At 41.8% G+C, this 24,544-nt stretch overlaps 1 protein-coding gene and 1 long non-coding RNA gene across 5 annotated transcripts in view; one reads left to right on the top strand and one right to left on the bottom strand.

Annotated features, from left to right (window-relative positions):
• Positions 1-21,219, top strand: part of GAREM1 (GRB2 associated regulator of MAPK1 subtype 1) — a 79,514-nt gene extending 58,295 nt beyond the window's left edge. For all 4 annotated transcript variants that reach the window (XM_081206790.1, XM_081206792.1, XM_081206793.1 and 1 more), the window contains 3 exons: positions 7,402-8,580; positions 12,451-12,617; positions 13,599-21,219. In XM_081206790.1, coding sequence (XP_081062916.1) covers positions 7,402-8,580; positions 12,451-12,617; positions 13,599-14,511 — 2,259 coding nt within the window. In that variant the 3' untranslated portion in view covers positions 14,512-21,219. The remainder of the gene's footprint in view (positions 1-7,401; positions 8,581-12,450; positions 12,618-13,598) is intronic.
• A 220-nt stretch (positions 21,220-21,439) lies between these two features.
• Positions 21,440-22,647, bottom strand: LOC308594128. The gene is made up of 2 exons (XR_014011352.1): positions 22,487-22,647; positions 21,440-22,455 (listed from the first exon to the last, which is right to left on the bottom strand). It is a non-coding gene; the product is annotated as an uncharacterized lncRNA (long non-coding RNA).
• Positions 22,648-24,544: the final 1,897 nt, after the last annotated feature.

Below are 24,544 nucleotides of genomic sequence, written 5' to 3'. Positions count from 1 at the left end.
ATTAATTAGGAGTATGTAACTTCCCAAAGCTGCAAGAGCACTGTCTGTTTCCCCCTATTTTAGAAGCTGAAGTATTCATTGTGATTTGGTATAAAGTGCAGGTGGACATTATATTTTTAGCAAAAAATAATAATTGGCAAAGCCATTTGGGCATTTTCTAGGTAGAAAAATTGTCTTTTCCAGCCTCAGTTTTACAGCTCCTCATATATAAGGCATGAGAGGTGCACAGTGAACACCTTTACAAATATTATAAATATATTGTTTTGTCCTCATGAAAGTCCTGTAAGATAATATAGTCAAAAGTATATTCTATCACCTGCTACCTGAGCCTTTTAACTGGCAGTACAGGCATTGGACCTGGGAATGAGCTACAGTCCCTCAGCAAATCACAATTTGAGGGTCTAGAATGTAACACCTGAACATGGCAACTATTGTTGAAGATAGAAATGGAGAGCCCCTGCCAAGATGATATTAGGCTAGTGAGACAAATAGTTTGACCTGATATAAGACAGCTTCCTCTTTGCTCATCAAACTATGGTTTGCAATCCTGGTTTGGAGGGATTAATTAAACCACAGTTTGCCAGTTAGGATGTCACAGAAAACTGGTTTGAGGAAACCAGGTCTTCTTTTCAAGGTGCAAGTGAGAAGGAAGAATCAATTTTTCTCATCACCTATTCTTGAACCATATTCTAACCAAATAATTTGAAGAGCCAGTAACGTGATATCCGAAAACAGCTAAATTGCCAATGATCAAACTTATGATAAAATCTTCCTGTTTGGCATGCCCTTTATAGTCACCAAAGTTGTTAGGAGCTAATTTCCCCACACTGGAAGGCTATATTTGGATCCCATCTCAACTGTGAAGTTTATTTGGTGACTTCGGACCTGCCATTATCTCTCAGCTTATACTATCTCATAGGTTTTGTCATGTGGCTAAAATGTGACGACCTCATGAATAGCAGCCCTGAAGCCCTTGGAAGAACAGAGGGTTACAAATGCAACCAATACATCAGGTTAATAGGGTTGAGTTAGGTGTTAAATCTGAGGCCAAGACTCAAATCTGCCAGTTAGTCAAGCCCATATGTGCATCCTATACAGTGGCGTAGCGTGGGTTGTCAGCACCCGGGGCAAGGCAAGTAATTTGCGCCCCCTAACCCGTGGATTTTGCGCCCCCTAACCCGTGGAGCGCGGGCCCCCAGATGTTGCGCCCGGTGTGGCCGGCCCAGCCTGCACCCCCCACGCTACGCCACTGTAGCACAGAACACCATCCCTAATCCTGCAACTGCAAAAAGTTCTGCAACACAGCACAACAGACCGTGCAAAAGGATCGTTGTTGATGCTTTTATTAAAAAAATGTAAACAACAGCCATCTTTATTTACACTATGAGCTAACTGTCTGAGATGGGTAAAACCAATCCCAAAGGGCCCTTACAAACAGTAGATTATGCTACATTTTCCTTGTTTAAATCCACAATGTTTTGGTTTTTTTAAATGCACTCTACCTCCCCACCCTTATACCCTTTCCACCCAAGACGTACACCTGATGCCTTTGTCACACATTACATGCACCCAACCCCTTCCCTGCAGTCAGCTAGATTTCCCTCGCAATAAACGTGGGTGGGTAGGTACCGGAGAAGGGAAACCTAAAAAGAGGAAGTGGCTGCTTTCCTGCATTCTGCCTCAGGGTCTTACTGCCCACCCTGCTCTGTTTCGTTGCTGTGTTTGCTCAAACGGAACAAAGAGCAGGGAAAGCCCCTCCCCTCCAGGGAGAGAGAGAGAGAGAGAGAGAGAGAGAGAGGCGCCCTCCACGAGTTGTCGAGCTTGGGCAACGGCTGCGCGGCCGACGGCGAGGCGCTAAGGCGCCGGCTCCCCAGGCTGCAGCGCTTGGCCAGGCGCTGCGCTTGCATGCCTGGCCGCGCCCAGCTCGCCTCAGCGCAGCGGAAAACAGAAGCAGTGGCGGAGACGACGACCCCCCACCCCAACCAAGCCTCGATTGCTTGTCCCTTCCCTCTGGACTCGCGCCCCCCCAGGTGTTGCGCCCGGTGCGGCTGGCACCCCTGGCACCCCCCACGCTACGCCACTGACCCTATATGTGTAGAAGTGTCTAGCCTTTGGCCTTCCAGATGTTAATTCAACTCCCTGATCACTGGCAATGCTAGCTGGGGCAAATGTGAATTGGACTCCAGCAGTACCTATTCCCCCATCCCTGCTCTAGTGCAATGCCTGAATCGCAAAACTGGCCAGATGGGAATCAGTGACATGAATCATACCCAATTTAAGTTACTGAGTGTTCACCCATTCCACATCTCTTTCTTGAAAGCAGAGTTTGGGGCTGCAAGTTTTAAACACACACACTCCTTCCAGCATAGTGGCAGAAGAAAATGAACTGGAGCCTCCTGATCCTGGAGGTGGTAATTCAATAGATTTATTCTCTGAAGTAAAAGGGAAAAGTTGTTGAGGATTCTTACCCAATAAGCTAACTGCAAGATATTTCAGGTTCTCTGGGTAAAGCTTCAAGCCCATGAATGCAAATATTTCCAGTACACTGAAGCATTATTTTGTTGATGCAAAATTGAATCCAATTTTTCTGTGATGTAGTCTCATACAGTTTGCCTCGAGACCAGCAAGGGGCCCTAATCCCAAATTCAGCTCTAAAAATATGTTTCCAAATGTACGGGGAAAGAGGAGGCTGGAAACTGTACAGTAAGGCAACAAAAGGAGTTATTCTGCAGCCGAGACTCCAGCGTGGGAGGGAGGAAGCAGAGGAGTCAGACCAAGCACACTGGGACCTTGATCTCAAGTTGTGACCACACTGCAAACACTTTCAGAACGCTGGAAGGTATTAATAGAGGTCTTTGACCATTGCAATATAATGCGGAGGTGGTGGCAATGAATGCACATCATCACTTCTTCTGAAGTCTCTTATGTGTACCACCACAAAAGGAGGAGATCCGGATATGAGGGTGGCTGCGCTAAGTGATGTGCTCATTAATGCCATTGGCATGCCAGAGGGTGGAAATCCTAGACAAAGCAATTAGCGTTGCAGTCCTGAGCTATAGTTCCCCATGGCATTTCTAAGCACAACTCCACTGGGTTTGTCTTTGGATAGCAGTTGTAGCTTAAGCTGGAGAGGAGTTAGATGCCATGAAGCATAGTTTAGAAGAAACTTTGCAAATGTCATTTTTCTCTACCCAGTTAATGTACTTATTGTTAGATGTTTTAAATACTGTTTAAATTAGGGAAATTAGGTTTCCCTGATACCTAGCATTTTATTTCAGTTCATTATACACACTGCTGTGTAGCCATAAGATAAATTGCTGCAGTCACTTAATAGCTGGCTGAGCCTGATATCTGTGGTAGTGCAGAACTGTATTTGAACTATGTCAGAAATTACTAATTTATAATGCTTTACATATCTCTTTTGTCTCTGCCATTAATAAATGAAAGTTCAAATGAACACCTTTTTATGTGCACCTTTGCTTCAGAATAACAAAACTGACATGAAATTACTGCTCTAAGCAAGGGACTTTGTCTTCAGGTGTTAAACTAGAACAGCAACAGTCTTGCCCATCCTGTCAAATTTGCAGTACAAGGACTTGCATATCTTTGCACTCAGATGTGTGTTGAGTTCATATATATCACCATAGAGCAAGTGTGCAAGCTGCCTATTCACACATGACATAGACCATGGAAAAAGAGGAATCAGGGGCCACTGATTTCTCTGTTGCTTCTTGTTTCTCATGTAAGATGTCACCATGTGTGAAATGCAAAAATGTGAGGAGAGGGGAGTGTTCTGCAAAGTTCAGAGTGTTCTTATCTCCAGTTGATATTACTTAAATTGAAACTAAATCCCATCTTGGAAGTCTACATCACACAGGATATCTGTCGTCAATGAATATTGTATTTCTGTAGGAAAATGTGTACAAAACATGTGAGGGCTTTTTGAAGGGGGGGACACTCCACGTGCCTGTTCTACCATGTCTATGTTTAATTTAAAAGACTAATGTGTCCAAAATGCCCCTTCTCCTTGCAGCACTGATGTTCATGGAGCAAAAAAGTCTTGTAAAGTCTTGTGTGAAGCAGCTCTAGAAGTGTGTGAGTTTGAGTGAGTGAGTGTGTGTGTGTGTGTGTGTGTGTGTGTGTGTGTGTGTGTGTGAGAGAGAGAGAGAGAGAGAGAGAGAGAGAGAGAGAGAGAATAGTTAATCATGGTGTGAAATCTACCATTGTTTAATATTAATGTTTCATAATACTGCCATGGCATTGACCTGAATTGTGAATGAGTATAACGTACAGGGAAATCCTGATTGTTTCCTGGATTAGCTCTATTAAGGATGTGTAGATTTGAACACAGCGTTTGAATTACTTCCTCTTGGGAAACTCTGAAAGTGCAATACTAGCCAGGCATGCTGTTCATACCAAAGTATTCAGCTTTAAGCACATGCATAAGATGCATCTCCTCCAGTTTTGTCAAGTTGTTATTCACACTTAGCAGGGGCTTTGCATGTTTTTGAGGGTAGACATACACTACAGAACAACACTTGCACCAGTGGAAAGCTCTGTTGGCATCGATGTTCTACCAGCATTGGTGCTCCATCAGCAATGTTTGACCAGGAGAGAGGAGGAAAGCAGATAGTGCCGTGGGTAGGTGTAGGCATGATACAAAGCCCCTTTGTTTCCCTAGCATGGTTGCAGTAAAGGTTCATTTAACTATGGGTCTGGCACAGTTCATTCCCTTCTATTTTAGTCAGTGGAGGTAAGATTCCCATAGGGAATTGGATGTGGCAGTCTCTGTGCAGATCTCCAGGATATTTCACCCTATCCCCAAACAGAGTATAAACGCGAGTTAGGATTGCTATGCTCATTACTTATGTGGTAGCATGCAGTTAACAACTAGAAATACTAAGAAGCAGAAACTGAATGCCACTCTGAATATGAGCAGGCTTTTGGAAGAAAAGGAATATAATATGCTGTGTTATTATCTGTGTTGGAAAAGCGTGCAACCCAGCTCTCTGATCCATTGCACTGGAGGGAGCTGGGTGGGCCAAGGCCTCCCTCTGCCTAGACCAGAATCAATAGGATGGCAGCTCATTTGTTTCCCATGCACTCTCTAGCACAGGCATGTCCAAAGTCCATTTCAGGGGCCTAATGCGGCCCCTGGGGTAAAATCCTAAAAAAAGCTTAACAACTTTGGTCGGCCCTCCCTCACGGCCCTTCACTTCATCAAATCTGGCCCTCTGGACACCACTGCTCTAGCATAAACTTCCAGGTCTCCTAAAGCTACCAGGCGAGTTGTTAATTACAGGGGTGGGGTAGAATCACACATACATACATTCAAAAACATTGGAGGGAGTACTGAAACGGGTTGGGGAAAAGGCCATCATTTTTGTCCTATCTCATGAATTCAAGGTGAGTTTATAATATATTCTTACTTTTCTTTTTCACATTCCTGTGTAATATGTTAAGCTTGACAGTAACTTGCCTAAAGCTACGCAGATGAATGTTATGGCTCAGCAGAGATTTGAACCTGGATCTTCCATGACCAAATCTGGCAACCTTTTGTGGGGGGGGGGGGGATGTATTTTCCTATTGGGAAAAGTATAAGTTACTTGTGATTTCTTAACTCTGGCAATGTGTTTGTGGGAGGTATTGCGAACTCAATATTTTTGCTCACTAAGGAACAATGGCCTCAGTAAATAGGAAAGGGTTGACAAAGGACTGGAGAATGTATCAAGAGCTAAAAGTCTGTAGCCCATTTGTTTAGTTTGTGTGGATACAATTAATATTATTATTTTGAATTACATGAATATAGTGGATGCCCGAACACGTCTGATGGGTTTGTTCTATTCCTTCTGCATTCCATTTGTGCAATTTCCAGTGTGACTGGAAGGAGTGGTTCTTAGGCTGATCATCAGATTGGGATCTCAGTCTACACTTAACTCAGTAACAAAAATGTATATGGTGTAAAAGAGCAGCCGACGATTTTAGGCGGTACTCTGTTTATGTGTGGAAATGTGATGCTTTCTCACATGCCATGCTCTTGGAGCCCTAGCCATTACTAGCTCCATTCCATTTCTTATTTGTTAGCTTATATTTATTTCTTATTTTTAAATTTATGAATCTCCTTCCATATACGTCTCAGGGTGATTTCCAATCATACAATAATAACAGGTTTAAAAAGCAATTGAGAAAAACAAATTAAATTTAAAACATTTTTTGAAAAAAAATCCCTATTTATTATTATATTTATAACCCATCCTTCCTCCAAGGAGTCAAGGTGGCATACAAAAATATGGTTCTTCCACTCCCCATTCTATCTTCACAACAACTCTGTGGAGTAGGATAGACTGAGAGACAGTGACTGGCTCGAGGTTGCCCTGTGATCTTCATGGCTGCATGAGGATTTGAACCCTGGCCTCCCAGGTCACAGTCCAGTGCTTTAGCCACTACACCACCCAGTACAAATATATACCCAAGGCTGAGCCTTCCCCGCATCCAGCTGAAGAAGCTTGCCTCTTACACTCTTGAAGAGTGTAGACCAGAAAAGTGGCAATCTTTCTATGAAATTGCAAAGTTTCGTCAGGGGGAGGCAGGCTCTGCAACCTAACTTGTGCATTCAGTATTGCTCACTCCTGATTCTCTGTGACTCTTGGTTCAGCCGTGTAGCTTACCACTTGGCTACTTGCCTTGGGATAAGCTGCAATTCCTCCAGGCCATGATCAGTCCAAGTAGTAAGCTCTACCTGTCACCTTTCCTACAACAATAGAATTTGATTGTATCCTGGGCTTAGGAAACACTAGCATTTGTAGCCCAACTCTCTGTCATCCTCACTGATAGCACTTGTTTTAACCTCCTGCACACACACTTCATGTTTTAACCTCCCCCACACACACACACACGAGTATTCAACCATTGTAGTACTCCATTATGTCCTTGAAGCACAGATCCACGGCAGAACTATAGAGGCTGCCTTAAGCCAGAAAAGAGAGAATGCAGCTGGCAGCTGCCACACTGCCATTCCCTAGTTATGGGAGTGGGATGAAAAATTCAGCAAAGTCAGTGTGACTCAGTCCTAATTTGCAAGGCTTTGCGGGGGGTGGTCTTACTCAGTTCAAATGTTTGGTTTCCCTACATTAATTGCATTGTTTTTATTCTTTGGCTGGGGCATAATTTTTTCCAGGATATGTCAGAATTGCCTGTGTACACATGGATTCATAGAATTTCATATTCAGTAAAGAAATCAGGTTGGTTGTAGAGGAAATTTAAATAAGACATTTTAAATAAATGTTGATCCGTTATCTGCAGTTTCAATAATTTTTAATTTGTTGTTTCTGCAGCTGTTGCTTTTATGCTTCATGTTCGAAATGACTTATTTGGGCATCTCTTACATTTTCTGTTCTACAGGTGGCTTCGGGCGAATGCAACGAAGACACCGAGCTTTACAACATCACCCTCTGCACGGGAGACGAGCTGACGTTAATGGGGCAAGCGGAAATCCTCTATGCAAAATCTTCCAAGGAGAAGTCACGGCTCAACACCATCTTCAAGAAAATCGGGAAGCTCAATTCCATCAGCAAGCTGGGCAGAGGCAAGATGCCGTGCCTGATCTGCATGAACCACAGGACCAACGAGAGCATCAGCCTTCCTTTCCAGTGCAAGGGCCGCTTCAGCACGCGCAGCCCCCTGGAGCTGCAGATGCAGGAGGGCGAACACACCATTCGCAACATCGTGGAGAAGACGCGGCTGCCCGTGAATGTGACTGTGCCCAGCTCTCCGCCGCGAAACCCTTACGACCTGCATTTTGTCCGCGAGGGGCACCGCTACAAGTTTGTCAACATTCAGACCAAGACTGTGGTGGTTTGCTGTGCGCTGCACAGCAACAAAATCATTCCCATGCACTTCCCTTTGCATTTGGCTCTTCCAAAGTTCACGCTCCCCGAAAGCCTTGTGAAAGGGGAGGTGGGTCACGAAGTCTTTGTCAAGCACTGGTTCAGTCTCTGCCAAGAGCAGTTTGACATAGACGAGTATTCCCGTGGCGTGAGAGATGTGAAAGCCGACTGGAATGAAGAGTGCAAAAGTCCGCAGAAAGCCCGGCCCCACAGCCACAACCACATGCCAAACTCTCTTAGCTACGCTCGGGACGAGTTGACGCAATCCTTCCACCGCCTCTCGGTTTGTGTTTATGGAAACAACCTCCATGGAAATAGTGAGGTGAACCTTCATGGCTGCAGGGACTTGTGCAATGAGTGGGCTTTATTCTCCCATGATTCCCTGCAGTACCAGGACTCTGGCGATGGCAGCAGCGACTACCTGTTCCCTGAAGTTTGTGAAGAATCGTTGTGTTTACCTACCAAACCGGAACTTCCTTATGAGGAACTGTGGCTGGACCAGGGGGGTGGGAAAATGAATGATCAGCCTTTCACTCGCTCACAAAGTGAGAAGAACAAATGTGACAGCTATAGGAGTTCTTTCCGGTCCAAGTGTGGCAATTCTTCTCTTCCAGCACCTGGGCCTATAACAGTAACATCAAAATCTCCAGAAGTTTCCCTACCTCCACCACCTGTGCCTCCTAAATCAGAAGCAGTAAGTCATGGTCTTTCTTTTTTCTAATAAAGATGGGTGATGGTAGGTCCAGATCATAAACTTAAAAGTGTTGATCTGGATAATGGGGTGAACTTGATTTCCTGACCCAGGATTGCAAGTCCTACTGTCATAATTGTGAATTCAGATACTTTGGGATCCCCCAGATCTTCTGCAGAAAGAATTATTTCCTCAATTAGCCCATACCCATTTCATAGTTCTTGAAGGCTTAAGTACAATCCTGTATATATCTACTTAAAAGTATACCTCGCTGAGCTCAGTGGGTCTTACTCACAATAAGATGGGTATAGGATAGCAGCCTTGGTGTTCATTCCCCCCCCCTCTAGAGTTTGCACTTTTCTAGATTGGTTTGGAAGTAAACCACATTTGAGAACAGGATTTTACTGCGTCCAATAAAAATGTTTCCCTGTAGAGCATGCATTTTTCTGTGCATTGTGCAACTTCACATGTAAAATTGAATGGAGAAATGTTTTTTTGCTATGCAAAGAATTTTTGCCATTTTTAATGGTAAGATGAAACTCCATGCTGAATGAGTATGTCCTCCCAAGAACAAAAGGTTACCAGCTTGGAACCTGCTTAATGCTGCTGGGGAAGAAGAAAAATGGAGAAACACTTGAGTGATGGAAATTGACTTAGCAAATTGAACAGGCAGGGGTTTTTTGGTGTTTTTTTTTTAAAGGGGTCTCTATGTTGCAAACCGTAAGTATTCCATGTAATACTTTGCATCAAGGAACAGTATGATTAAAATTGCATTAGGGATGAGCATATGTCTGGTGTATGGGTCAAAAAATAATAGGCCCTGAATGGAAAAATCAGCAGTAGAAATCAATAAAATGGTGGAATTAAATAAAATATGGCGTAGAGATAGACAATGGTTTTAAGGAGTTAAGGGTCACTGGAGACTCTTTTTTGGCAGCGTACGTGCATGTGTTTTTTTTTTTTTTTTGTCCCAACATTGACTCTCATCAGACAGATTTTCAAAAGTAAGCAAAATGCTACAAAACTGAGGTGAAAGTAAGAACAGAAAACTAGTCCAAAACTAGGTCTGGATCAGACCTTAAGCCCATCTAGGCCTACATCCTGCTTCCCACACTGATTAACCTATGCCTGTAGGAAGGCAGCAGGCAGGTCATGAGAACAATGGCTTTCTCCCACTGTTGTTCCCCAGTATGCTCCCTCTGATGCTGGAGCTAATATATAACCATCACGACTTGCAGCCATTGATATCCTATCCTGAATCTCCCACCATTTGGTGTCATTGGTTGGCTCCAGTTTTTAATATGAGGAGAGAAACCTTTTTCTCGATCCACTTCCCCCACACTATTCTTTCTCCCTCTCTCATGTCCCTTCCAACTTGCCTTTTTTCAAAACTTAAAAGCCACAAATGTTATAGCCTTTCCTCATAGGGCAGTTATTCCAGCCCTGCACTCATTCGAGTTGCCTTTTCTTCGTATTTTTCCAGCTCTACAATATCCTTTTTGAGAAGTGGCAACCAGAACTGTACACAGTATTCCAAGTGTGGCCACACAATAAATTTGCCATTACAGTGGTACCTCAGGTTACATACGCTTCAGGTTACATACGTTTCAGGTTACAGACTCTGCTAACCCAGAAATAGTGCTTCAGGTTAAGAACTTTGCTTCAGGATGAGAACAGAAATCGTGATCGGGCGGCGCGGCAGCGGTGGGAGGCCCCAGTAGCTAAAGTTGTGCTTCAGGTTAAGAACAGTTTCAGGTTAAGAACAGACCTCCAGAACGAATTAAGTACTTAACCCGAGGTACCACTGTATACCTGACATGGAATTTGCCTTTTGTACAGGACACTGAGTAGGCATTTTCATTTAGCTATCCTCCACACTCTCAAAATCCATTAGGCATGTAGAAACTCTTAGACACATCAAAAATATTTCCCTGAATTATATAGCCATGGTGTTGTAGCATACTGTTAGCCTAACTTTAGAAGTTATTTAAATATGCCTTGGTTTAATGAATACCAGTTGGTAGTTGCATGCTAAAAAAATACATGTTTCTGGAGGTAAAGGCATTTCTCTATATATTTGGTTTAATGCAGTGAGTAAGAAAGACTCTTGTTTATTCCTGGCACAATATTTACAGAGCATGTGTGCTTCATTTGTTACTGCTGAGCATACATTTTTTACTCTTAAAGCTTCAAAACAGTGCCCTATGGAGCCTTTCTTGGTACAGGACGGTCTTCTGGGTTGAAGTTCTCTCTAGGACTGAGCTACTTCTTCACAATGAATATGTAGACAACATTTTATCGCACTTTATGAAAGCATTATTATTGCTCTGCATACCATACTGATGCTCGAGTCAGAATTTAATCAATTTATTGCAATCTAGGGGGCAACACTGAAAGCTCGTTGGTGCTATGGCTGAATTCAGTAACAGCCACAAAAGAAAAATCATTTAGATTTTTTTGCTTGGGAATTGAAGGCCTCTTTAAAGATTAGCTCCTCACATGGAGGTCATCAAAGTGCTATCCTCTGGCCCCTCACTTCTACTCAGTTGACACAGCATTGCCTTGACCACTGTGCAGCTAGTACCTCTGTACCCACACCTGTCACCCCTATTATTCTGATGCCCTGCCACAGGTGGGATAAATTGGTCTTTGCCAGGAGTGTCCACTTTGTATTGTTTTAGTTTTACTATCTCTGCTTTTTGTGTTTTAAGCTCTGTTTTGGTGTTTTAATTGTACATCACCTTGATGTGTAGAAGGTGATTAATAAATTGATGACGATGATGCATAGCTGCTTGCACAATGGCAGGTATAGTGCTGCATTCTGGATATATAAAACATTGTAATATCTTGAAATAAGCATTAAAAATCAAAGCCTTGTATTCACTGCTAGTATTCACAGAGGGAGAAATTCTCCCATTGTTGTAGTATGCTATCTTGCACCTTTAAAAAAACAAAAACAAACAACTTACAGTTACAAAACCTGCAATCACAACATTGAAGGGTGGTTACAACCGAAATGTGCAGACTGTCTTGCCTGGTTTTTAAAACACCAGTTTTAAAACGCTTGCAGTTTTCTGTGATAGCAACTCTAAATGATTTTTCATTTCCTACTGGGTAGTTGCATATTTTAATATTTTACCATGGCTTCTAGTTATGGAAGAAGAGGTTCTCCTTCACTCTAGTCTCCTCTTCAGACGTTTCTTGCTCACATAGGTAGACTGTTTGTATATGGGCAGATGACCAAAGTAAGCTGGGTCCAGTAACATCTGTACCAGCTCATGCAATCCTTCAGTGGCTACCATATGCCCTCTGCTGGCAGCAGATAAGTAGACAGGCTATGCTTTCTATATGAATACATATCTGCTACTAAGAAGGCAATAACACTGTATTCCATTACTCAGGGTTTGCTTGTTTTTAACCACCTTTGTGGGCATTGCAGGATGAATACCACTCCTATTCCTCTTGTTTTGTGATCCTTAAAAAACTGGGACCTGAGCTGATGCATCTACCTCTGATTCCGATGACTGGACTCTCAAGCCTTGTCTTAAATTCTTGCACACCAGGTGTGATGCAGGGGTGAAGAAAAAGAGCTGGGAAGTCACCCAGGAAATCCAGATCTTGCTTGATCAGTGCACTCACTAGGTGGGCTTAAGCAAGTCATTCTCTCTCAGCTTCTGTTTTGCATCTGTAGTAAGTACTGACCTGCTTTACAGGCAGTGCTTTTTTCTGGGGGCACTCAAGGGTACACGGTACCTTTTTTATAGAAGAAAAGCACTGTTTACAGGGTTTCTGTACGGATTGCTGGTTACTTATACGGTGTGCTTTGAACATACTAAAGTTCTGCCGAATGATAAAGTTTTTTCCCCCTCCTAGGTCAGAGAAGAATGTAGACTCCTGAATGCCCCTCCTGTTCCTCCACGAAATTCAAAGCCAACATCCACCAGCCCATCTGTTCCTCCACGGGCAAACAAACCAGCGCGGCAGCAGACTCGTTCTCCTAGTCCAACACTCTCATACTATTCATCAGGGCTGCACAACATGTAAGTACGGAACACTTCCTTCTGGCTCTCAGCCTTCTCTTGTTCATGGATGCTTACAGTTACTCCAGAGAACATCCTTCCAACTTATCCCTTCAAACAGTTTTGTGCAAAGTTTCCCTGTAAGAAGTATACACTTAATAGGTAAGGTAATTCAGCCTCTTGTCTTAGTAGATGCCTTTGGGTTTTCCTTACAGTCTAATCTGTAACGGAACAGTCACTGAAGTGGATTACTCCAGCCATTAAAAAAAAAAAAAACCAACTTATTAGGGAAGTCCAAATTACTGTAACAAGAAATCCCTGCAGTTTTGCACTGTACTTTGAAAATTGGTCCACCTGTAGATGGGCACACTATGGATTGTGACGCACTGGATATTAATGTCAAAGGAAGCACTATAGCGCACTGTCGTAGAGCACATGTTTTGCAAGTTCAGTCCCTTTGAATGAACATGAGAATTATCTCCCATATCTGTCTAAATCCTTCTACCTACTAGGTTTAATGTACAGGGGCCAGACATCTGTTCTTTATTAAGTTAGCAGAGTCCAGATTTCATTCCTTCAGTTCAGAATACACAGTTTACCACCCTATTTCCCCCTATGCAATGCAATTTTACATAACTTCGCAAGCTTTACTGGCATGATGAAAAGTGATTTTAAAAAACTTCCCATTGGTGTATAGCAGCAAGCTTAATCAATGTGGTGCCCTCCACTTAAGTGAACAAATTTGCTTAGAAATTACAAAATAGTTGTCAGTACAGTTAACTGCTTTTCGGGGAATGTGGGTGTTGTTTGGCTTTGCATGTCGCCCCCCAAGTCTAATTCCTGTGTTTGAATTTGTGATGTGCAAACAGTTCCCTGCAGAAGGGAAATTGTATAAAGACACTGACCGCCATCTTGACATAATGCAAGGCAAAGTAATAGCTTTCTCACATGACCACCAAGTATCAAAGTAATTATCTTTTTGCTTATCTTTAAAAAAAAAAGCAATGCTGCAGAAGGAGAAGCTGAGTCTGCCTCCGAGAGTGCTCCTGTTGCTTGCTATCCGTGCAGCACAGTGAAGGCTGACCTACAAGATTTTGGCAACCTACTGCCTTTTGGAAGCCCCTCTGCTGATGCTCTGTCCTCCAGGCTGTCGTGGCCAAATCATTGTTCCGGAGCTGCTGAAGGCCTTAACAGGGGTGAATTTCTATTGGACCCAAGCAGGAGTTACAGTTATCCAAGACAGAAGACTCCTGGCACACCAAAGAGAAACTGCCCAGCAACTTTTACATTTGACTTGGATAGAAGTGAATTTCCTGTAGGGGACACCCTACCAGCTGCAGCAGAAGCTGGTTGTGCAGTGCCCACTTGCCCAAAGTCAGCGAGTTACTCTCTCGAGTGCACCGATGAGAAGAGCCTGGCAGTCAGCAGCACACCACAGTCTCTCTCGTGTCCTGCCTTACCCCCTCGTGCACCAAAAGCAGCAGATGAGAAGCCCGGCCTTGACTTGTGTCCCCTGCCTTTCAGAATAGATGGTGCCGAGGAAGAACCGCAGGCAGGCTCGCCAGACCTTTCTGAAGATCAGTACCTTAGCAAAAAGGGCATGCAAGACATCTTTGCCATCCCTTATCCTTTCTCATCTCCCCTCCACCTTCAGCTAGCACCAAGGTCCTGCGGCGACGGCTCTCCTTGGCAGCCCCCTGTGGATCTGTCTGGACTTTCAATAGAGGAAGTTTCTAAATCTCTGAGGTTTATAGGTTTATCTGAGGATGTCATATCCTTTTTCGTTACAGAGAAGATTGATGGCAACTTGCTTGTTCAGCTCAATGAAGAGATCCTTTTGGAGGACTTCAAGCTAAGCAAGTTGCAGGTTAAGAAAATACTGCAGTTCATTAACGGCTGGCGACCTAAAATGTAGTGCTACGAAGCCGGTGCAATAAAACTCAGAGAGAGGTGTGCCAGAAGCACCGGGGCTAACACACAGTCTCTCGTTTTTGTTTTTGTTTTTGCACTAAAATCCTCTGTTGCTCTTATGTAAATATAGTAGCAGGAAAGAAACATTCTTACTATGCAGATATTCTGAGTGGTGAGCAGACTCTTTTGTACATAGTAGAAACAGGAAGGTGTGCCTTGTGCATCCCTGAACATTCAGAAGCTGCTAAACAGTGGGCTTTAAAGGGAATTTAATTTGTACTCAGTGTAGTCTATTAAGACATTATATTTATTATTATTGATTAGGCAAAGCTGAACAGCACACAAATCACCTTGATTTTTGTGTGTTTACCAATAAATGTATTTCCTCTTGGGGGGTTTTTTGTTTTTGTTTTTTGTATTCTGATGGCTGCATACCTTGCCTTCAGTTCTGATTTATCCAGTGGTTAGTGTCCTTCTCCCACTCGTTCTAATTGTTGGGATAGCATTCCTTTTATATGTGGGTTGTGATTAGAATCCTTTTATGAATGAATCCATCTTCCAGAAGGAAATTCAAACCGCAAAATAAAAACCGACGAAGAATTTAGTAGCTTCGCGTCACCTCCAGATGAGTGCAAATTTCTCATTGAAAAGGCAATACAAGTTCACCACTTATTTCTCTGCCTAGTTGAAAACAGGGTTGGTTTTTATAGAGTTGTTGGCCTTTAGGAGAGCAATACTTACCGGTAATCCTCTGCTCTTAAATCTCTTGTGAGCTGTCACTGCCCTGCTCACACATGCATTGTTTTCCTTTCTGCCTTGTTATCCACCTGTGGCCTCTCTTTCTGCTCAGCTATAATTTACAGGGCGAGGAGGGGAAAAGAGAGGTAGCAAAAAACACATTCAGCTTCTACACACATGTATTTATAAAGGGGCAATGATCTATGAACACAGCATAATTTTCAACCTAATAGCACTTGAGGGAGAAGGAAGGCCTTCGTCTTTCATATAGCTCTGTGGGAAGGGCAGGATTTGGGGTAGTTCAGCCCAAACAGTTTAGAAGTCATAGCCCTACCAATCTACTTCTCAGAATGGCCCCAGTTTGATTTACCATCGTACTGTTTCCCTTAGAAACTGTCGCAATCAAGGCAGGTATTCTTTTTTACCCAGTTGAGTTCTCTTGCATAGCAGGTAACAGATACAGAAAGGGAGAGAATAAGCATAGGTTCCTTTCAGTGTTGGGGAGCAAAGGGGTTCTGAAATGCAGAAATGTCCTGTTCTGAAATGTGCACTTTGTTTTACAGAATTTATTTTGGAAAAGGTTTTGTATTAGAGAAACAAAGAAAGATTTGGATTTCAAATGTGATTGAAACTACTTTGCATTCAATCTGAGCAAATTTTGATGGCTTGCATTAGTACAAATAACTGTTAGAGAACAATGCACCCATTGGCTTGGGTGTAAAATGCACACAAGGTGAGAATGATCTGCCTTGGAGTGCAAATTTTCAGGAAATAAGACACAGATGCAGCAGTTCAGTGGTTCATCCTAGATGCTTTGTATTGCTGCTGCTTCTCTAAGGTTTCTTAAAAAAACCATAATTAGGAAAGAGTGAAACTTAAACACTAACCTAAATTAAACGTGTTCACATTTCCCAAAACTAAATCTAGTCTAATCAAAATTAAGCTGATTAAATGATGATTAAAAAATGTTTAGAGGAAGTAGAATAGTTGAGGTTACCCTCCTATTCTTGAAATAATATATGAATGTTTTAGGATCCTAATCTATGAAATGCATTTGACTATTTAAAAAGTGGGGTGAGGAGAATGCAAACTTGGCCCACATGGTGTGTGATGTATTTACCTAGCCAGCCTGTTTTCATTATGCTAGACAACAAATACATCGAAGTCTTAGGAAGGGAATCCAGGTCTTAACACAACACTACTAATCCCATTGCTTATTCATAAGAGTTAAACAGCTACGATAAAGGATTTCATGTTTGTATTTAAAGCTCCCCCCCCATCCAATCCTTAATGCAGTGTTTCTTAATGTGATATTTTCATTAATTTTTCTTCAGTTATCTTTGTTCATTGGGAAAAAAACGACTTAGGAAGCTTACAGAAGACTGCATGCTGTAATTGTGGGAGAAAGCTGAAGAAAGTTCTTGCCATTAGGGGGGAGATTATAAACTGCTTGATTTTTTTAAAAAAACAGACAGGAACTTGATTAAAAGTACTTTCTCCATACATGAGTAGACTAGTGTAGTTAGGATTCTCATGTGAGGAGATGTCAGTGATGGTCCCAGGAATTCTCATGATGTAATGTCCCCCCCCCCCCCCGTATCTCATAGGATTGCAAGCACTTCAGTGGCCAAGTACAGCACTGGACTGCATTTGTATAGGAAGAAATTCTATGGGGAATAGCCTGTACTTTAACTTCAGTGGCCCAGTTCGCATGGAATGCTAAACCATGGGATAACCCTATGTGCACAATCTGGAATGAGCCAAAGTCTCTAGAGAACATCACCAGTACTTACTTTTATTTTCCCTTAATGTTGACTTGTTGTGTTATCCATAGTTCCTTTTTACTTACCGGTGCTTTTTTCTGGGGCTAATCAAGGTACACAGTACCAACACCTCTTTTTCTAGAAGCTTTTCTAGAAGAAAAGCACTGATAAGCACCATGGTTTAGTGTTATGTGTGAACATGGCCAATGGTTTCCGTTGTAAGGTCAGTTAACGTAAGTAAATTAATGGAAGGAGAGTTTCCTGACTCTTCCTCCCCTTGCAGCCTCCTGTGCCCCACGAAAAGACTCTAGAGCAGGCATGGCCAAACCTGGGCCTCCAGCTGTTTTGGGGCTACAATTCCCATCATCCCCGACCCTTGGTCCTGTTAGCTAGGGATGATGGGAGTTGTAGTCCCAAAACAGCTGGAGGGCCAAGTTTCACCATGCCTGCTCTAGAGGATCATTGACCCTTCTGAGCAATAGGGGGGCTGCTAAGGAAAGATAAAAGCCTAAAATTGTCTTAGGATCCAACTTCTCTTAGATTCAACTTCTCTTAGCATCCAAGCCAAGCCAACATTCTTTCGGTTCATTCAGACAATAATGTCAAACCATTGTTGAGAAATTTTAACTGTGGTTTGGCATCATATAGCAAACCTTGGCAGTTGAGTGCTTATCAGTTTGGAAGTTAAATTGCAGTTGCCTGACATCTTTGTTTCTGTTTTCAAAAACCTATTTGTACTTCAAGCAAGGGTTCCTGTGATAGCTCCTCACAGTGTATAATCCCTTGTGATTTGACAAGCGCTCACCACATGGTTAAAATCTTTTAATAGTGAAGGGTTTGCAGGATGATGGGGGGGAAGGCAATGTTTCCAATTTCTAGCAAGTTTTCTCTTAATGGAAAACAATTCTGTGCTTTGGGCAACCTCAATCCTACCATAATCTTATGTATGTTTCCTAGGAGTAAGCCTCATTGAACACAATAGGATTTACTTCAATAACAAGTGTTTAGGATTGTGGTTCTGGTCTTGGTGTGGCATCAAAGCAGTTAATAATCCCATACCTTAATTTAATTTACAAATAAATCCATTCAGTTCATAAGTGCTATATGGCACACTGAATTTACCGTACTCTGTTTCATGTCTGGTTGTAACTTTATTGCCTTCTGGGTCATCATATTTAAGAAGTTAGTGAGAGCAGGTGTGGGAAACTGGTGACCTTTCAAATGTTGCTGAACAACTTCCAGCAGCCCTAGCAAGCATGGTCAATGGAGTTGTAGTTCAGCATCATCTGGGGGGCCAAACATTCCCCACACCTGACTTAGAGTGGTGAGATTAGTAGCACATACACACTGCATGTCCTTTTATCCCAGACTTCGTAGTGACTCTCATTTCTGCATTGGAATGTTGTTGGGTTTTTCCCCCATATTCTGTTCTCTGCCTTTGCTTCCACAGATAATTGTTGTTACCTTGTAGCGTTTTGAGAATTTGTTTGTCCCACCAGCATCCCCCAGTAAAATATTTTTAACAATGTTAGTCCATTGGCGGATTAATGGCTGAGGGAGCATTCCTAAGCATTTGTGCACCACCCAAGGAGCAATACTAATCCTTTCAACCCTGACCACTTACTTACACAAGGACTCCAGTATCTCCTCACTCCCAAAGTATGTTCACAGATCTTATTTCTTGCAGGATCAGAGATAGAATTTTTCCATGATGCCATGCGGATAGCATTCAGAGCAAGGGGAAGCACCCAGGCTGGCAGACAGCATTCTTGCCGGGACAGTGCCTGCTCCTTGGCAGATTGCAACATAGGACTGGGAGGTGTAACAAGGACCTCTCATATGATGGAGTCCTCAAAGTTAACCATGCAGCCTCCCATATATATTCTGATTAAAAGGAGAATCCCATCTTATAGCCCCTGGTGGTGGTGATGAATGAAACTTTATTTGCGTCAGCCATCGGCCATAGCAACAACAACAAAATTATGATTTACATAGAACAAAATAAAAAGTCAATTATATCAAACACAGTTTAGGGTCCTGAATCAGCCGTCAAATAGTGGACCTTATTCTGATTGCCCCAGCTAGAAACCTTGCAACCTTTGTAATCATCTGCTCCTCTTGATCTGCCAGGAGAAACGACACTGTGGCAGTGGTTGGGTGACCCAGAATGGTCAATAAAAGAGGCATGATAATATTGTTCCTCAGGTCTTTGTAAAGAGTGAACGCTAGGAGGGCATTCGCCACTGATTATGGCCCCTGTTCTATTCATGTTTGATAAATAACTAAAGTGCTGGGTGAAAGCAGAATTGATGCTGCTTTTTGTTTCGGAGCAGTGCGATGGACATAGTTTTGCATTCAATCATCTTGCTGCAAAATCCCTTTATGTGCAGCACAATAACACCTTGTATAATAGTCCTTTATATGTGGGTGTTCTTGTTTTCACAACAGGATTTCAATAGGTTTTCCTTTAAATAGGAGGCAGCCTGGGAGTATTGAGGCCATCCAGAAGATACCTGTAACTGTTGCTTTGGTGTGGCTAATCGTATAGTGCAGTGTAATGTGTTCAGTTTCTTTAAGATGCTTACAGTGCAGCCCTAAGTCTGTTTACTTGGAAATAAGGCCCATCAAGTTCAGGAAGACTCCTGTGTGCATACTTGGGATGGAGCAGCCGTGCTTAAGTCTGTGGAACATTCTTCCAAGTAAGAATGGATTGTACATAGGGGTGGCATCATACTGCTAATGGCAAAAACTAAAGCTTTAGGGCAGATGTGGAGAACTTTGGCCCTCCAGATGTTGCTGAACTACAGTGCCCACAGCTCCAGCAAACATGGGCAAATGCCAGAGATGATGGGAGTTCTCGTCCAGCAACTTCTAGAATGCCAAAGGGTTCCCACACTTGCCTTAGTGAATGTTTGCTTAATAGCATAAGGAAAATGCACTTTTGAAAGCCAAGTGGGCAACTAAATTGGGTGTGTGTGTGTTAAAGCTAAATTTATAACAAAGTCCCATAATATGTATATGACTATGGTATATATAATGCTGTATAATAAGATTTCATAATGGCAACAGTTTCATTAGTAGACACTAATGATCGATTCAGTGGTTTGGGTTGTAAGGTAAGTTAACTTCAGGACGTTCAGGAAAGGAAAGTTTTCCATCCCTTCTTCCTCCCTGTAGGTTATTAATGCAACCAGTTTGTTTTCAGATGCAGTAGGAGGTGGAGAGATGTGTTGGCCAAACAGACTTAGGCACTTTACTGCATTGCTGAATGGATGAGGCTCCATCTCTCACTTGATCTGCATTACCAGCATACACAAGTGTAAGTGGGTTCTAAACAGTTGCATCAAGAAACACAGTAGTAAGTCATACCTGATGCAGTCTGGGCCATGAAAACTTCTTAACGTCAGCCCAAAATCCCGTAAGAGGTTTGGAGAAACAATCCTGCATCTGATTAATTACTTGTACTGCCTCGGGGAAACTAGAGGTGGCAAGAAACCCTTTTTAGTATGAGGAACAAGCTGCCTCTTAAGTGGCAGGGTGTAAGAGTGGGATGGATGCAGCTCAAAAAATAATAATAATGATACTCCCTTTCCTACTGCCACTACTAGTATTGTACTGGGGCATTTGCAATATGAGCATTAACTTCCACAACTTTAAGGTGTGTCAGTTATGAAACTGAAATGTAAAGTCTGTATTTCAGCATGCAGTTGCCTTATAGTTGAAACACTACAAGATGAGACTATAAACAATAACAGCAAAGTAGGAAAAGACCCTTTTCATGCATACATCGTGCATAAGTGAAACACATAAGGCTCAATAATATCTAGAACAAATGAGCTTTTTTTTAAAAAAAATGGAATTCCTTTAATTCTTAAATAAAGAAGCTGATCAGACATAAAAGGATAATGGCAAATTATTAGCTTCTGGGCTCAGCTATTCAATTTCCAAATGGGTTCCATGTATGCCAAAAATAAACAAATTTCAAAACAAAACCTAATTTATTGGCTTAGTAAATATATTCTATTGTTAAAACTAAGTATGTGTTTGTGAAAGTATGTGCCGGTTTGATAATCTCTTTACAGGTTTTGGGGTGAGGAACATTTATTTAAACCAGAAGCAAATAAATAACCCTACTATATATATGAACAAATGTCAATGGTGTATTGTAAGTATATATATAACTGTATATTAAAGATATTATTTTCATGATATTTTAAATGCGTAGAGTTTATTATTTCATCCAGAAGTTAAATGGACAGATTAGAAACACAGTATTGGCATGCTAAGGTCTTAATTGCTAGATTCTTTGGGTAAAATAATTGAAGTGAAACACAGGAGTTCTTAAAATGAATTTCTTTCATTAAGTTGGAATACTGCCAAAGTGCAAAGCTGATCAATTTGTCTGCATACTTATGAGATCTTTAAAAAAAAAAAAAAAAGGTCTGCTGGTTCTATTGCACATCTTGATCTCATCTATTTTCAGGACTGTTTCTTGGAATCTTTTTTTAAAATACTCTTGTGCAATCTTAATATATGCATCTGTGTCTCAGAATCTGTACAGATGTATGGTCTGGTTTCTGTCCTAATTCAGAAGTAATGGGAAACTGGTATAATCACAACTTGTTATCACTAATGATAGTTTAAACAAACTACAATTCCATGAATTTGGACATCCTCGGAAGCTGTGATTACTTTAAAAAGAAAGCAGACTCTTTGCATTTCCTGTGGCATGTAAAAGAGGGAAAATGTATGAGCCTGAGGCTCACCACAACTTGTTGGGGCCTATGATTTCCTGTGAAACTAGCCCTGTCTATTCCTAAGATCAGACTACTTCTGCTATTTCACTATTACTTGTCCGCCAAACACAAATATAGAGGCACAGGTGGGTCTGCAACAAAATGTAACAGTGTATTGGGTGTTATGCCATGTGCTCCTTCAGTAGTTCATTCCATCACTTCCCCAAGTTTTCCATTTTTCTTTTCCGATTGACAGTTAAAAGTCCATGGCTACTAAGTATGCTCAGGCCTAATTTGGGTTTTGGAGAAAGGGTTTGCCCTCTTGGGCTTTTTGTATTTTGTATTTTTACTTTCTGCAAACCTTAAGAGTTTTTCTGAGAATACTGACACATCCCTTTTGTTACAATCCTGCTGGCATTAACCATCCTAGTTTGCTATCAAAAGAGTTGCATTTAGGGTTGGTTTAGTGTTAGAAGATTCATGATTAGAAGAGCATTTTCTCAGTCAGATGGATTTCTCCAACTTAGCATTAACTGTGATGCAGCATTTCATCTGAACTCACACTAGCAGCCTGAGAAGCTGTGAAGTTCTCCCATACTCCTGCTGCATTTCCAAGTGGCTTTCTCCCATCACTGTGCACACGAGCGCAAAAGTGTGTGTGCCTTCACTTGATTTCTTTCCCTGCACCATGTGAAGCCCTCATCTGCGCACCTGCAAAAGCAGCCCAAACTGTTCACAGCACAGCGTCGGTTCCATTTTCAAACTGGATGGGAGCTGGTTTCAAGAAAAACACATCAAAGAGGAGTTTTCCCGAAAAGCTGCAGGACACCAGGTGGATTGAGGCTGATGTTGTGTGAACCCAGCTTTATCAAAAACAGTGGTGGGAGCATGTTGAGAGTCACAGTAAGTACCGGTAGTAACATGAACATACCTTAATATTAACCAAGATTTGCAAACCAATTTCTAACCTATAGTAGGTTAGTGCATTAACAACTTTAAGATTCAATTTTTCAAAGGTTGAATCACAACTGCCATAATATAGGGTTGCAAATTTCAGTCATGCCTACCATATGCAGCTTGACATTTTTAATCTGGGTTGTGTACAGAGAACAGAAGGAAAATAACCGCTAGCTGTTAGCACCCAATAAATTGTGCAAGTGTTTATGTCATTTTAAAGAAAGCCAGTTTAGAAACTACCTGACTTTTTCCTGTGCATTCTGAACACCTTTAGATTTCGTTTCACTTTTTAATGTATGCTGTAGCATAATATGTAGAACAAGGATACCTTTTATTTTTCTCAAACCCTTCTTCCAAGGAGCAAAAAGCAACCTAGATGGTAACCCCTTTTTATAATTACAGCAACCCTTTTGGGCAGGATAGATGGGGGGCTGGGGAATCCAAGAAAAGCAGTAAACCTTGAAGCAGAGTGAAGATTTGAACTCTGTACTCTCTAACCACAGTACTCCGCTGGCATTCTCATTTCTTTGTGTCTTCCACCCTCAGAGAGGCTAGCTATGGTACTCCAATGGGAACTCAGGTGCAAATATTTGAAAAACACTGCCAGCAGCTATTTTCCTCCTGATTATGGTGATTTGGATCCAGCCAAGGTTCATCTGCTGCCTGCCCACCTGGCAAAAGAGGAAGATGGGGAGATGGTGGTGGCAGTACCATCTGATGTACAGGCAGCATACTTTCTGAAGATATGTAAATGGTATGCAATTAATCTGTCCTCCAGTTCAGTGTGCTTCTCAGATGGTCGATAATATTTTACAGCTTAACCACCTCTCCCATAAATAACTTTATGGATGTAAATAGTCTGAAGTTTTACCTAATGTTCGTGTGTCTGATTCCTATTTAATCGCTAGCATTATCATATTGGTATTACTACATTAGCTTAGATCTGTTACAGAAATATTTAAGTATTGTTTATACAGCTGGGTTCCTGTTATACATTTGCTCAAGTGCTCAAGTTAATGGTTTTTAGCTAATGCACCCTTGGAGAAGGAAAAATGGGGATTTTGGAGCCCATTTCAGACTGACTGCACAGTTAGATTTTAGATTTGGGAAACCCATTCCTACGGTATTATTCCAACAGCATAATGATGTGGGCAATTTTATTTTTCAGTCTCTAATTATCCCTATTTTTTCAGTTCCTGCTTACTGAGCTGATATCCTTATCAAGATATCCACCCTGCCTGCAAGGTTTCATTTCTGGTCTATCACCACCAGCTCAGATCCTATTAATGCATATGTGAAATTAGAATTTTCTGCCTCAAATGTGCATCATTTACAGTGAGTTGCATTGTGCCATTTTACTGCCCATTCACCTCAATTTGGAGAGATTCTTTTAGAGCTCCTTGTAATCTTTCTTTTTGTTTTGTTTTAAACACCCTGAATGATCTGGTAGCATCAGCATAGTCCGCACCTCACTGTTTACCCCAAACTCCAGATCATTTATAAGGAATAGATTCTCAGAAGACTCCACTTCCTACACCCTTTCATTGGGAGAACTGTCCATTCTTTGCTTCTCATTCCCAGCTTTCTCTCATCAGCTGAGAAAGATATCAAAGACGATAATTTTAAAGAAATGATATGGCAGCTGAGTTGGCAAAATTAACTGGGAAAATTTGGAACCAGCAAGACCAGACTTTCCTGAAAGATTGGAAGAAATTTATGATATATTATATTTGAAAGACAATTATAATCGCTTGTAGGGTTGCAAGAAGTTTTGTAAAGAAAACTATATGAATTATTGCAAAAAAGGACTAAGAAGGAGTTTGTTTAGGATTTGGATTTTATA

The sequence above is a fragment of the Podarcis bocagei genome, assembly GCF_964188305.1.
Source record: "Podarcis bocagei genome assembly, chromosome: 8".
Lineage (NCBI taxonomy): Eukaryota > Metazoa > Chordata > Lepidosauria > Squamata > Lacertidae > Podarcis > Podarcis bocagei.
Note: the sequence above shows the minus strand (reverse complement) of the source record. Positions and strands in the feature narration are given on the sequence as shown.